General features: G+C 36.9%; 1 protein-coding gene across 10 annotated transcripts in view; it reads right to left on the bottom strand.

The window, feature by feature from the left end:
- rbm20 (RNA binding motif protein 20) overlaps positions 1 to 15,779 on the bottom strand; it is a 53,650-nt gene extending 37,871 nt beyond the window's left edge. For 2 of the 10 annotated variants that reach the window (XM_030435255.1, XM_030435235.1), the window contains exon 1: positions 12,180 to 12,308. Coding sequence is in view for 7 of the 10 variants with exons in the window: in XM_030435184.1 (XP_030291044.1) it covers positions 6,430 to 6,551 (122 nt within the window). In the remaining 3 variants the exon portion in view is untranslated. Of the gene's footprint in view, positions 1 to 3,230; positions 3,287 to 6,429; positions 7,041 to 12,179; positions 12,333 to 12,723; positions 12,762 to 14,855; positions 14,941 to 15,641 lie in introns of those variants that run through there. The other 8 variants (XM_030435220.1, XM_030435197.1, XM_030435202.1 and 5 more) reach the window with 8 other exon arrangements.
- Positions 15,780 to 16,245: the final 466 nt, after the last annotated feature.

Consider the following 16,245-nt stretch of genomic DNA (forward strand, 5'->3'; position numbering starts at 1 on the left):
TGTCTGCCATTTCCAGCATTTTCTTTCTGAACTTTATACTGTTATGCATCCAAGGGGATGTCTTTGCAATACAAAAGCAAAGAAATGTGAGTTACGATCTCATATTATTTCTAGACATAGAGAATGTTAACTGTACAGTAAGTTACTAAAAAACATTATATCCTATAATTGGTAAGAACATCACTAGTAATTAGTGCTGTTGTGTAAATTTCGACTGAATAAAATTCATGCGTAAAATGTATACATATGTTCATTTAAGCACATATAAAACCCAGACACATGAAAAAAAACAAAATAAAAAAAACACAGTCCCTATACACACACATAAAGACAGATACACAAGTTTCAGATCTTCAATATAATCTTACAATTAACACTTGCATATTTGGCTCATGTTAATATGATGCTTGCAGCCTGCACCTTATATTTCCCGAGGGGCTGTGCACTTCATTAGTTTCATATGAACAACCCTTTAAATTTAGACTGTGTTCACACTGAGACCTTTAAACTCTGCCAGGTCATATATTTAAGCATTAGGGACTTGGGGAGTAGTGATGAAGAGTTAATCCCAAAGGTCTGATTGATTCATTGTCTCCTGTAGTTAGAGCTAAGGTCAACTCCTGCTTAATTATCCAGGGAGTCAAAGTCTCCCAAAGTTAACTCTTTGTCTGCATGATTGTAACTTTTTGGTCTGAAAGTAGATATAAACTACTACAGTCATTTGTTTCATTCAAATGTCATATCTGTACCAACAAATCAATTCAGTGCAATGAAGTATAATTCACTATAATTATATCAAGATGTTATTATAAAATATTGACTATTTGAAACCCTGCACTGACAACACTGTAACATTCTTGTTTGTTCTGTGGTAGCCTTTCACACAACAGCACTATATTACAATTAATACAGTTTCAAGGGCAAAGTGTGTAGTTTACACGGCAATGAGTAGTTGATAGAATATCAAAATTCTGTACACTAGTTGAAGTTCTAGTTCACTACCAGTCTTGTGTTTTATTGTATGTCAGTTTGCTGCTGCTACTGATGACCCCAAACAAATTTAATCAAGCCATGAAACCAGAAATGATATTCCAGCTTCTCATTTCATTAACCGATTGACATTTTTCTGTATCACGTAAAAAGACATCACTTGAAACCACTAGTCACATTACAGATACATTTATAGCGGCACTAGACCCAAACTCTGAAACTGTGATGATTTCAGGATTAACTGGTGTATCCCACTCAAGCCTGTCCAAGTTATGTGCAAATCTCATTGGTAAATATATACAGATGGAAATATTTGACAACTCTCTTTTCTCATTGCTATCTTTTAATGTTGGTGCAGTGTATAAAGACATTTAAGCCTCTTTAACTCTGCCCACTCCCTTTGTTCCAGATAGTTAGCCCTGCTAAGTCTACCAACTCAACGCCTGTAAACCCTTTCCCACCAGGGCATAATAATGTAGGCTTCAGCATGAAGGACAACAGACTATATCAAATCTAGTGTACCGGTGGATACTTGGTGACAAGTTTACTGATGAAATCAGACATCAGCAGGTTGCACAAACTCTTGTTTAACAGTAAAAGAAAGCCAAATGACAAATACAAAGTTAACTTTACACAGTTCTTTGATGTGTGCAATAATACCGCAAACCAACTGATACCAATACAACAATTCAAGCAGAAGAGTTACAGAACCTTTAATGCTGAAGTAGCCAAAATTAGCAATTTAAAAATGAACACACTCTTGGATTTTCCATTGAAGCGCTGTTTCCATAAATACTGGGTATAATTTGAATAAATGTGTTTTGCCATTAAATATTTTACAGACTGCAAACCATCCCAAGTAAAAAGTAAAAAGTATGGTCAAGAGCTGTGTTGTAAGATTATGTTGCTTTGTGACTTTTAATGATCCACATCCTTTGTGACTTTTTTGATACTGCCATTAGAATTACTTTTGGACAAATAAGGGCAGGTTTACTATCTTTAAGTTGGAGGGAATTGGGCACTCCTCTTCCTTGTGATTTAGGCTGATATCTTGGATGTGTTCTTTTTTATAATGGCAATAGTAACTATGAGGGTTCAGAAGCCCCTGCCTGGTGCCATGCAACTGTCAGCCATTTAACATCAAGATTAGCAACAGTTGTTGCCACGTGTCAACACAGCAATGAACACATGCTTAAGGTGGTGGTGGGAAGGGAGATGGTAGTAAGACTACAGAAGGTGGAGCAATAAATATACAATTCCTGTAAGCAATGGGAGAGAAACACCTACTGAATCCATATAATTTGTAGCCTATTGATAGGAACTGTTGCTAAAGAATAGATAACATCTAACCCTGGGCCAGTGAGGCTTTTATGTTAATAATATTAACAACCATAAACAATATAACCCTTATAGAATTTCAAAACACAGTTTGTTGGAGGCAACAGACACACTGGCCACTGTATAAACACTTCCTTTCCTCTTCCTATCACCACGTAACCTGTATGGTTGAACTATGAACCACATCTGAGTTGCAGGATTTAAAGAAAAATCGTTTGTGTCCATCAAAATAATACACACAGCATTGATTTTGCTCAGTCTTGTTCAAACAAATGCCAGAGATTTCCCCTATGTCACAGAGCAGTGAAGCCAGTTCCCTAATCAATCGTCACATCTAAATCCAGACAAGCGTTGAAACAAGTTACATGAGGTGAAGGAAAGCCCGCCAGATTAGCTCTTGTTAATTATGCTCAGTGGGACAGGACTGAAACTTTCCCTTCACCAGTCAGGTTACTTGTAGTTATCGTATATATATATATATATATATATATATATATATATATATATATATATATACATATATATATATATATATATATATATATATATATATATATATATCCATTACTCCATCATTACTTATCTGTTCTAATGATGTTAAAATGACAAACACAGGAGCGATGTGAACTAACTAGCGGGTTTTACAACTAACTACAAAGAGAAAGGGCAACATGACATCTGAAGGATTTATTTTATACTGCTTTACAGCAAAAGGCACCCTTTACACCATTGAGTGTCAGGAAAGCAATATAAAAACCATCTGGTGCCGGCAGGTCAGGCCCTGAAATGCATTTTGCTGGCACCACAGTACAAGAAAAAAAAATCTAACTGATAAGCGCATAAACGATGACACTCAATAAAGCAGAATGAATGACAGAAAAACACAACTCAGTGAGATTTACCTTTCCTGTGGCATTTTCACACGTCAGTGTACTGATGAAGAGCAACAGGGACTGTGGCACAAGTTAAAATTTGCTTAGACAACTTTCCCTTCTGTGACATGCTGTCAGAGTGATTTAGAGCCAGCAGGTGGCAAAGAGCAGTTAGATGAAGAAAGCGAAATTGGTAAAACAGGGAAAGGATGAATGGTAATGTGAAAATGATAGGGAAAAAACATGTTAACCATGCTTAACTAATCTCTGTTCTCTTAACAATTCTCTTGAGGCATAATCCATCATCATACTCATCATCAACCAAAGAGAAGTGAGTGTATCCTCAACCATAACTCTGGCCACCTGGGTCTTTCAGCTGTATTCAGGGACGTGCTAAAGCAATGACAAAAGCATCCTTCTCTAAGAAAGATTTGTAGTTTAACCTGTCAGGAGTATATTAACAGTTTAAGAAAAAAATTTATGAAATTAAATATTTGATAGCCTGACCAACACAGAATAGATTAAAACCATAATCTTTATTCTGTAATAGTATAACTGAAACCTGACAAGAGTTGAGATGACTATTACTGCATTATATCAGAACTCAAACCGAACAAGGTCCATGTTATTCACTCATATCAACTATATGTTAATGAGTTTGTTCGTGATTTTTCTTAAAAGCGGACATTTAGAGGGGATTAAAGAAAACCATAAGAAGTTGTTAAAAAAGAGTGTGAGTGTTAAAAAAGGATTAAGATGTAGACAGCTGGTCAGCAAGTTGCTCCCATTCACTTATTCCTAAAGTATATCACGTCGCATATCTTGTCCCTCTTGGACCTGGTCCATGTGAAGAACTGCTATTGGTCTTTATTTTTATGTGCACTATTCCTACTCTGTTTGGGCATGTTTAATTTGACTCGCATTGGTTTTATTATATCTTAATTTGTCTTCATAATGTTACAACATTCTGGTCAATTTGTTGTCATTTGTTTTCTTGTGATTTACTTTTTTGACTTTCCTCAATTGTCAAAGAACATTCTAATATTTCAATTTTGGGAAATGTTGCATGAAGCTCAGCTGCACTTTCAATCAATTTTGGAACATGAGGTTTTCCTATACTTAACCATTTTGTAACAAACAAGTATTGGGAAAGATCGAAAACAAGTAGAGTAAAAAAAAATGCTGTTAACTATATTGTAGGCCTCATATGCTGTATTTGCACTGTATGCTAATCTATCAATTTGAGTGTAACTATAAATCTGCAATATACACTATAGTATCAGTACATCAAGTAAAATTCTGACATACAGTTGTTTATTACCAGACCATTGTACAAAAATATTTCTCAAAAGTATTCTTATTTGCTAACACATAATCTTAGACAACCCAACAGGATATCATGTGTGGCAGCACATCCTTAATTCGTTGATGATCTAAAATAAGCAGCAGACTGAAAATCTATGGAGTATGGAGTGTTGGACTTGTACTTAATGTTGCCACCAACACATTTACACAAAATACACACAATTTCATTCCACGCTCCTCTTCATTATCACGACTGGGTCCATGGCAGCTCTTTGACCATTAAAGCAAGTTTACAGGAGCATCCAGTACAGCACACACTAAGGCTGCTTTGGACAACACTTTATAAATGTAACAATCTGATATATAATCCTTAATAGAAATACTAATCAATAAAAGTTTTTAAAAGGACCATTCACTCCTCACTTAAAATGTAATGCTTCAAAGCAACAGACTTTGGTTTAGCTGTGAGATATGTAAAGTCTCTTACAAGCTCAGTGCTGAGAAAGCTATATAGCATATATATGTATATATTTATAAATATGTCGACGGACTAAATGTAGTCCCTTGGCGTGTTTTCACAGCAAGAGGTCTGATCTAATGCCTTCACCAGATACATTTTCGTTTTAAATTATACTATGTCATAATTTCCCAATTTCAAAAAAGCACATTTTCAAGTGTCGTGTTAAGTCTTAAAGACGAGGTATGCTATGTTAAACAGGAATTTGGTAGTTAGCAATATATACAAAACAGAGTCTTATTTTGTATAATCATTTTAACATAACTACCAGGAAAAGAGTTGTATTGATAAACAAAAATAATTGCCTGTATTTAACCAAGCCACATCATTTTAATTATGTACACTACTGTACTCTGAGAAAAGAATTATTCCAATGTGGGTATAGATGCAAATAAGGATAAAGACAACACAGCAGTAAGTAACAGTGCAGTTAATTATATTTAATATATGACCATTAAACATTTTTAAACCCTCATGTGTTAAGTGTTAAAAACTATGCTAGTGCTGTTTGACAAAGTAGTCAGAGTGATCTAATTGTACTCTCCTTGATGTAAACAATGCATGTAATAGTTGTAAAAATAAGTATAAATAAGATTCAACAAATCTTTCCCAAATTCTTGTCTTTGTAAAAACAACTACAAACCCTAACCTAAGGTGTTTTAAATAATAGTTTACAGCCAATTAACATGTTCTTTATTTACAAGCTAGTCACCTTTTTTAGGTAACAAGGAAAATTAATTGTAAAAGATTCAAATCAAATGATCTCGATCTACTCTCACCTTTATACAGATATACTCAGGTCAGTCTTTACTTAGACACACACATCTGTGTGTTACATATAATTTGACATTTATGGGATTTTTTCTTAAAAAAAAAAAAAAGAAAGAAAGAAATATAAGGCTACTTTAATAAGACAAAGTACTGAATATAAGTTCACAGAATGGACAGGTTAAATAATTTCCCAGTCTGGGATCATTAAAGTAATTCTATTCTATTCTATTCTATTCTATTAATAGGGAGAATTTATTATTTCTATCTTATCATCTAAGTTTAACACCACTTGTTCATACTGTCGTTTATATTTACAGTTTCATTTTAAGAATGTAGTCTAGTGTATTTATAATATATGCTTCATAAGAAATATGAAATACTTAGTTTTGAGACAGACTGCAGATACTAGTTATATTAGCAACATTTTTTTACCAGACACACTGTGGGATATTTCATGCAGGTGGACATTCACAGATATAATCAATCTTCCAGAAATACTCTGACCAACAAAGCTTCTTTTCGCAATTACAGTGTATTCATGAATGCCTTCACTCAGATCCCAATGGTTCAGTTGAATTTTTCATACAGCCACTTTATGTACTTTCGGATTTTGTGGTGGGCATAATTTCCTCTTACCTCTGCAAGAGTTCACTCGTTGTCTCGGGAGGATATCCACCACTTTGTCCTTTTCCCAGCATTTTTGTGTTGCCTTTCTTGACACTCTCAGTGCTACTTGTCCGATCCCAAGCTTGATGCATGGCAAAACAAACTCCCTAGCACCACCTGCAGCCTTAACACCCCTAACCTCCCTTAACACCCCCCTCAAAAATAACTGCCACACTCCGAAAAGACAGCGAATCGTGATGAGTCAACTTTCTTTAGCCTGCTCTGTTGTTCTCTCCCCTAACTGCATGGACAGTTGACAGAAAGGCCAGCAGGCGGCAAAAGATGGCAACTAAGCACTTTAACAGGGGCTTTTTAACTCAGCTACTCCTGATCGACAACAGCAAAGGCAACTAAGCTCCCTTTAGCCTTTTCTCTCCAAGTCTTTTTCCCTATAAACTACGGTCTATGCCCATGCAAGACTTTCCTTCAATCCCCGTCTTCTCGCCAGTGTCGAAAGATGGGAAAAGTAGAGCAGAGCCGCTTCAGAGAGAAACAGGAGGTTGACTGAGTGAAGTTTAAGAGGGAATAACAGACGAGGTGGGCTCAGGGGATAGCAGAAGGGGGGTGAGTTGAAGGGACCAACTGGGAGTCCCTGACCGGGACAGCTCCACGCGGCACAACAACAGGGACAAGAAAGTCCCTCCTGCCACTGCTGATTATCACCTCTGCAGTCCCACACAAACACACACCCACAGACACACACACCATCGCATAGTCTGGCCAATGAAGGGATGCACTGGGGTTCTGGGAATGCCATCAGTCACTCAGTAGGTGTCGGGATCAATTTAGCTGCTGAATCATTGGAGGGATCCAGTCTCCAGCCCTGGAACACGGTGTCAGATTATTCACATTTTGTAATGGCCTGGCAGTCTGAAGTTTCGCATCTGTGAGCCAAAAGGTAGGGCATGTTTGGTAATAAATCATGATTAGGGGGAGAATAGTACTGAGTGAGAGCACATCAGCAATCCTTGAAGACAACGCCACACCTCAAAAAAAAAAAGAAACTTATTTTAAAAAAATGTATTTAGGTTGGGTTATTGTCATTCGGCAGGGTAATCTATATTGTGACTGGCAAACTGGAATGTTTTGTAAGGATCAATCTGGAAATCTTCCTTAAACTTAAACATGGTCTCCATGTATAGACATAATAATTTGAAACTAGATATTTTCTTAAAAAGATTTAATAAGATTTGATTTGATTTTGATAAGATTTCTAAATGCAACAGCTGGCCTTAGATTAAATATCTCAAGCATTATTAAGGTGTAATCAGACATCTGGACTTATCTTGGGGCTTTATAAATTAACTTCAGAAATGTACAGAGACGAGAGGGAAAAAGAGACAGATTTGAGGAAAATCCAAAGAATTTGAGTTTAGTAACAGTCTGCGCTGTCACACAAACACACACACAGACTCAGTCCACACGCGGTTGTAGCGTATACATTGCAAACTAGCTTACGGCTTACAACATTTGCTGATACATCAGCTGTCTATGGAAAAAAAACCTGACTGCAAAAAACAGTTCAACAGACAACTTCAAGCAAATATGGCAAGGCAAAAAATTGCTCTCTGAAGACATGTTTATGGTCTTTCTCAAATGTGTGTTGTTTATTTCAGAGTTACTGTCTTCTTTAGAGGGACAATATTCATCAGTCGAAAACTCAACTGATGTAGGCAAAAGCATACTGCCTCCTTCCCATCAGTTTACAAGGATGTGAATTATAAATCATGATAATCGTCACATTTTCTGCTTACATTATGAATGACAAAATCTAAAGATTCCTTGTTGACAACCACCAGAAAACTCTTGCTATGCATTGTGTGTTTGTGTGCAAGCAAGAGCATATATTCATGTGACCACTCTACATAACAATCCCTGCACTTATTTTTGGCCCTGTGAGAAAGCAGATACCACTGTAGCATGAAGTGGTTTCTATAATGGTGCATGCCTGAATGACTCAGGGTAGAGCCTGGCAGTAACACAGGTGTATTACAATTAAACTGTTTGTGCAGAGGATCTTCTGCGATCTTCCAAAACCCTCAAACTCCACATTCACAACACAACAGTTGCCTCCACAGATGTTCTGAAAGTATGTTTCTTATACATATAGTATAACAGTTCCCTTCCCTTTAATTTGCCTTATTCAGGAAAGGCTTAACAAAAGGGCCTTACCAGAGAACACAACAACACAAAACAACAATCCGGAGACGGCCATGAAAAGGTAACGGCAGGTTGTATTTCCCTGTTTTAGTCAGATATATATCCGGTTTAAATAGGATGTTGTGGCACGACTAAACAATGGAGGGGACTTCATTTAAAATTTTAAGTCAATAGTGAAAGTGTTGAATGCAGTCATGTGTCGTCATATATGGTAAATCATCCTTTTGAAATGTAATGAGTATGTGCCACTACGCTGCAGCACCAACTTTTTAGGGAATGGATAATAAGTTTTGAAAACTAAACCTACATGAGCAAATCAAACATCATTGGTGCTACTCCAATCCTAGAAAAATACCAGTGACACCCACATGACAGAACTTCACAGTCCTGCATCTGAATGAATCTATGTATGTGTGTGTCCATCTGTGTGCAGTCTATGTAAAATTGCTGTCTAGTTCTTATTATCATTGTATTTGTAGTCTATCCAAATATCTGTAAAGTACTCTCACCACTCTTAAACTGTGCCGTCAAACCTCATTTCCCTTTATTCACCAATGCAGCCTCACCAGCTAACATTAGCACAGTCATGTGAACTGAGTACATGCTGAGAAGTGATCTGTCACACTCAGTGTAGCCAGCTGTGGTCGAAAAGCCGAGTGAGAAAAAGTCCTTTTTGATGATAGAGTGGCAGCAGAAAACCTTGCAAAGAACTACTACACAACTTTAGCACTCAGAGCATGTCAGGTCTTACAGGTGCAGCTCTCAGTGCCAAAAGGATTTACATGAATCAAACAAGTGGTTGCCTCTTACTACTCCTGTTCTTTATTCATCAGTTAAGGTATCAATTAGAACAATGTGTTTAAATGTGTTTTAAGTTATTTCAGTAAATTAGTGTGTACATTGAGAAAATGGTTTAGTCTTTTAGTAATAATATAAAAGTAGTAGTAATACAGAAAATCTTATGATGCATAAAGTCATCATTAGGAAATTAAGAGGCATTTAGAGTCTCTCTAATATTACAGTGATAAAGGGAACAGCGAGATGGTTTGTCCCTCACGCTAATCTTGTTGGATGAAAAATGTAATGACACCACAATTTCTCTGTATCAGTGACACCATTATATTCCGTGACACAATAATTCAGTGAAACAACGACAACCATAACAATCCACACCGTTTGCCAAATGCCAAAGTAAGACTGTGCTAAGTAAGAGGCAACTCCCTTTCCATGCGATCAGTTTTCCAGAATTGCTCCCAGTGCAGCTGAGAATGCCACTTTGGAGCTGAGCATTCCCATGAAGACGGGAATGTTTGTTTTGTAGAGGATTTAAGCTGACATGTGTGAAGCCATTAAGCAGGCTTAGTTTGTTAATTAAAGCCATTCTAATATTCTACCTTTAGCCTCATTAGAGTGAGACCTCTATGTTCAGAACTGAGCAGGCTACAGTATGTGACAAGCCGAGACTCACAAATTCATTCATGAACACATGTGACATACATACACACATACACACTGAAGGTCAAATTTGGTTATGGCTATTGCATGAGAAGAAGGTATCCATTTCAGTAGGCCCCTTTTACTGTGCGTACACATGAATGGGCACACTGGAGAGCACTACTGCGCACATACTACTACATACACGATATGAACACAAATGAAAAATTATTACGCTAACAAGAATACACTGTCCTTCATTTCATTTTAATGTACTTCACATAAAACTAAAACTTGCCATCAATGCCCATGCCAAGAAAATTCTTTGGATTCTTGCTATATTGTTAAAGTAAAGGCATGCATATTTCACTGCAAGTCCTGAAGCTGCTTGACTTGAAACACAGCTTCACCTCTCTTATATTGTATGTGGGCCATTTAATCAACTTAAAGAACTGTCCAACCACAGCCACAGAGACAGGGACAGACCTACACTCAAATTTTAATCTCAATCACAGCATAAAAACACTTTGACAAATGTCATTTGCAAGGACTAACATCGGTGCCCTCGTGGCTAACCCAGACTTCAGAAGAAGTTATGGCCCGCTATCAGCATTTGGCCAAGGATCTAGAGAACATATGACCTCATAAAACAAGCTTTAAAAAAGCATGAGGCACCAGCAATCACTGACGACAACAGCTTGTAAATTCCATTGTTCATGACAGCAGTTGCATTTTTTTATTGTTGAACTAAAATTACACAGTGACGCAGCCTTGCCACCGCATACAGAATCACCATTACCCAATGTTGTTACTGGCTTTATGGAGGACAAAAAGAAAAAAGAACATGGTGTATAAACAGGTTAAGTTTTATAGACCTGAACAACACTAACAGCAGTTGTGGAACCTGCATCAGATCCTGTTTAAACGGGTTGAGTCCCAAACCTGAGAAGCTTTAAACAGCTTAGATTGACGAGAGTTTGTTAACACGTTCACATTTTACAGACTTGAAAAGGCCCTACACTAACTAGCAAACAACTAAGTGTCAAGTCTTGTAAATAAGATTGTGTAGATTCTTGCTCTTAAATTGGTAGTCCAACTCCTACTGGGTAATATAAATCAAACTGTGAATTTACAACTTCACACATACTTTAAAACTGCCATCAAAATCCTTTGATAGACAGAAGGGAGCCAGGAGCTTTTTCAGTCAAGGTTCCTGTCAGGGATGAAAAGAGTTCCAAAACCTTATTCTGAAAATAAAGGTACTATTACTTGACTTAAATATTACTCAAGCAGAATTCCTTAACAGCCAATTTAAATGGAATACTCTCCTGACTGAACTACAAGAGCATTGTATAGGCTACTATGTAATGTTCATCTCTCACAATCAGAGTAAATTACTAGGATAGAAGAAACTACAAACTTTACTATGATAAAAGAGGAAACGCACAAACAAGATAATGAAATCGCCTCTCAATTATGACAAATCTTCTCACTGATTACCATATGGGCATAATTTTGTTTTTTGTTTTTTAGTATTTTTTCTTTTCTTTTGGCCTTTATATGGCTTTATTGATAGTACAGCTAATGATATGACAGAAAACGGGATGAGAGAGAGGGGGTTGTGAAATGCAGCACAGGGCCCCAGACTCGAACCCGGGGCCACTGCAGCGAGGACAAATTTATTAGCAGACTGAGAAATCAAGAGAAATTTAAACCTTTAAAAGCAAATTTTTAGAATATTCATCTGTAAGAGGAATAGATACAATTATAAATATTTAACATATCAATATATTCACAGTTTATCAAATGATTTAAAATAGAAGTTATGAAATCCCTAGTATTGAGAAAAATCCTGTGACATTCAGGCACCTTTTTATTTTATTAAAAAATTTAATCATCAGAAATGAACAAAGAACCTCAGGAAGAACGAGGAGCCATAGAGTCAGGAAAGTATTATGTAAAAACACCACAACTGCTTAGAACTACAGAATAATAGAAACAGCATACTGAATCTTAAATATTACCACTTCATAACTTTCCAGTTATTCATAACATTTTACAGCAAATCAGGAAAGTTGAAAAGTCCAAAGACAATACTGATCTGTCTCAAGCATATCACACTTTACCTCAGGCCATCAGCTTGGGTCATGTAGTGAAATGAGGGGTCAGATCGGCCAGTGACCTTTGGTTCCATGGTGTCTAAGCCAGGGCCTCCTGCAGCTCAACAGCAGGCCAACAGGGGTTAAAGTCTGTCTGCCTGTCATGTAGATTGGTGTCAGCTAAAAAAACATGAAGACCCCTGGAGTCAACACTAATATTGTTTTTAAATTAGAAATCTACTCTTTATCGTTACATCAACATTCGTTACAGGAATATTCATAAAATGTAATTGAAGCTAATCGCTGACAAAATGCTGAGAAATCACATTCATCTTGGAAGGTAAAAAGTTTAGCTAAATACTTTATTTAAACAGTTATAGTTACATATGGCTTAATAAGTAACTTGCTAACTGAGTAGCTAGCATAACCTTGAGAGGTTATTAAAGCGAGCTACAAACTTACCCAGTAAGTGATACTAAACTCAAAAAAGCGGAGAATCCGTCAGAAGCCGCATATGTAACTGCTAAATAGCTAACTATCTATGACTTATCTGGCTAACTAGGTCCCTTACCAGCCAGCAAAATCTTGAAGCATCTTGTCAGCTAGTACCTTCAAAGAAGCAAAATGTCAAGATATTAAACACTCTTACTTCTGTTTTCCTTAAAGAAAAAGAAATGCTAGGCAGCCAAACCCACTTGAGCTGGGCCACGTCATGACATGATTTGCTGCCCCTTGTGTTTTTGGAGCTACCCTATAATTCTGCCAATATTTTACAAATTACATCTATACTGTATGAATAAGGACGGAGCCTCTAGATATCATAAATGAAGCCAATGCAGATGTGCCTTAAACCTGCATTTTTTTTCTAATGGCTAGCAGGGGGCTACATCACTCGCTGCAAAAATAAATCCAATTGTGTATCCACTTATGAGAAAAGGCCCCTGCTTTTCACTTAAAGCTGCTGTGTTTAAGCTAACTTACTCTCTACTCTTTTACTGCATTAGCAGGGGAACAAGGAAGATTTATTCTAAAACAAAATAACATTTACAGCAGCTATAATTTATTACCTTCAAGTTTGATTCAATGCAACATGATGTTAATTTTGTCTATTACATCACAGGGATTTTACCCTAGGCTAGCACTTATCTTTTATTTAGCTAGTATTTACGTAGACAGTTCCAGGCTACTGTGGCTAACTGGCAACCCCATAGACATATATACATAGACGCCTCATTGAGCGCTGGACCGTACGTCGACGTCGCCGCCATATTGGAGGAGGCAGATCCGCCCCGTGAACTAATACGAGTCAATGGAGTGAACTTTATAAAGCTCCTTCTACAAAGTGCTATAAGTTAATGTGTCTCATTTACACATTCACACACATACGGATATATTCAGGAAACAGAGAGGAACCAAAAACAACGTTCTCTGAGGATTATAAATGTTAGCTAATCCTCATATGTTCAGTATACAGGTCGGCACCAAACCATTTTATAATGTTTTTATGAGTGTTTACAGCTGCTAATGTATGTAACGCTGTTACTGTGATGATACATGACAGTTAAATATTCAATCTGTCCATAATAACCACATCCTGACATGCAAATGAGACATCTGTCCGCCATACTGTCAACTTGGTTAATCTAATTTAACTTTATATGGACAACTGACTGCATAATATACGAATCAGAATCAGAAATACTTTATTGATCCCCGATGGGAAATTCAAGCGTTACAGCTGCTCCCATTCAAAGTCAAGAATATGCAGAAAATACTACTACTATGATTTCACTAATAATAATGTTGAAAACTATATATGGTGCATATTTATAATAGTAGCCTGCTGATACTTCACTTTTTTTTTACCATGAAATGTTATTTTATACCATATTTGTCATGGTGTGTATCTCTTCACTGCTGTTGCAGTTTCTCATCTTGATTTGCAGACTTTATTTTTGTCGCCATGATATTATTAGTCAAAAATCACTGTATTTATAAAATGACGGTGTTTTTGATTCACACAGATGCCACATTTGCATGTCAGGATGTGGTTATTGTGGACAGATTAAATATTTAACTGTCACGTATCATCACAGTAACAGCGTAACATACATTAGCAGCTGTAAACACTCATAAAAACATTATAAAATGGTTTGGTGCCGACCTGTATACTGAACATATGAGGATTAGCTAACATTTATAATCCTCAGAGAACGTTACAGACGTTGTTTTTGGTTCCTCTCTGTTTCCTGAATATATCCGTATGTGTGTGAATGTGTAAATGAGACACATTAACTTATAGCACTTTGTAGAAGGAGCTTTATAAAGTTCACTCCATTGACTCGTAGTAGTTCACGGGGCGGATCTGCCTCCTCCAATATGGCGGCGACGTTGACGTATCGCAGCAGCGGGCCAACCCGCTCAATGAGGCGTCTATGTATATATGTCTATGGGCAACCCTAGCCATCATTATCTTAGCAGTGTGAAAGCTATGTACCAAGACAGTGTGACTAGCCTGGTTAATTGCTAAATCATTACCAATACCTAGCGAGGCTAACGAGCTAACAAACCGTGCAGACAAAAGGACATGTTAAATACAAACAACAAAGACCTGTTCTACCTTCAAACTCAACACCATTTAGTTTAACACAACACAAGCGATTTAAAGGTTTACTGTTTGACTATTAAAATACACATACCCACCTACTCAGAAGAAGCTGTCAAGTTTTTCCTCTTTACTCATGTAAGCAAGTTGGTTGCAATAGTAGTAGGTCTTTTTTAGTGGTGGCTATTTGATTTGTAATAGTAAAAAAAACACAGGTGTAAATAGTTAACTGAATAATGGCTGAATTACATTTCCCCGCTTAAGTTTCACAGCGGTGGAAATGGTGCATGCTGGCTGATTGTCATGGCTAACTGCGATACTTGCACACAACAGACACCATTAAAGTTATTGGCAGCACCTGTACTTCTTCTTGGCATGAGTTATTTTGTTTCTTAATGGTCTCCTCCAGGCTGGGGACAAATATTCTGTGGCAGGTGTGGACCACAGGATACAGAGCAACATGCCTAACAATGCATGTGTGAAGCACTAAGGTCAAATAATTTCAATGTGTATCTAGAATTTGAACCTCGGGCTTGACTTTATTTCTTAGTCTCTGTCCTTTCCTTGGGATGACAGCAGTTGCTTTTCATGATGCTTTACATTTGATTATCTGACGCAATAAAAAGAGCTTGTCACGTTAAGTCATTTTTAGGATTTTAGATTTTAGACTTTACTGAGGAGCTACCTAGCTAGCTAGTTACATGAAACGTAAATATGAAGCAAATAACGTAAATAATATCATACAAGCTGTTTCATGGGAACTGAGCTAACGTTAGCTAGCTAACGTCTGAGCGTTACCATAGTGCAGCTTTATCTGGCCAGCTAATTTTAACCTAGCTAACTAACTACTAGTAAAAGCGCTAATAAAATAAAAAATAACTCACTTAAACCTTGTAGGGGACCAGAATAAAGGGGTCTCACTAGAAGATTGTCACTTGTCACAAGTAATTTCTGTATTGATAACTGCAGTTCGCTAATCTTGGACAGTGAAGCACTCTGCCACCGAAGCGTGATGCTGCGTTCACAAGAACTCGGAAATGTGGAATACTTCCGTGACAGCACGCTTTTAGTTGCTTTTAACATATCATGATACAAGCTATAAGCATAGAGGACATTTACAAAGTGGTTTACTATGTTTTGGTTTCTCTTATCCATAAACGCGTGTGAAATTATAATGGCAACTCACCATTAATTACTCAAATATAATGTTAAGTTAGATAAGTGCTTCTCATTTAACTCATTTCTAATTATCTGGATGATTTTTTCCCAAAGTGTGTTGTAGTTGGTGCTTTGGATTTGTTTTAATGCTGTCTGAAGACATGGAGGTGGATTATGACCCTCTACAACTTATCTTCCGCATCCGTCATCGTGAATGGTCACAATTTAATGACATCATCATGCATGACATCATATTTTCCCCTAGGACTGAAAAAGTTCAGACTATTCACTGGATTTGTATAAACCCACAATTCTACCAGAGTCTGTTAA

The sequence above is a fragment of the Sparus aurata genome, chromosome 1 (assembly GCF_900880675.1).
Source record: "Sparus aurata chromosome 1, fSpaAur1.1, whole genome shotgun sequence".
Taxonomy (NCBI): domain Eukaryota; kingdom Metazoa; phylum Chordata; class Actinopteri; order Spariformes; family Sparidae; genus Sparus; species Sparus aurata.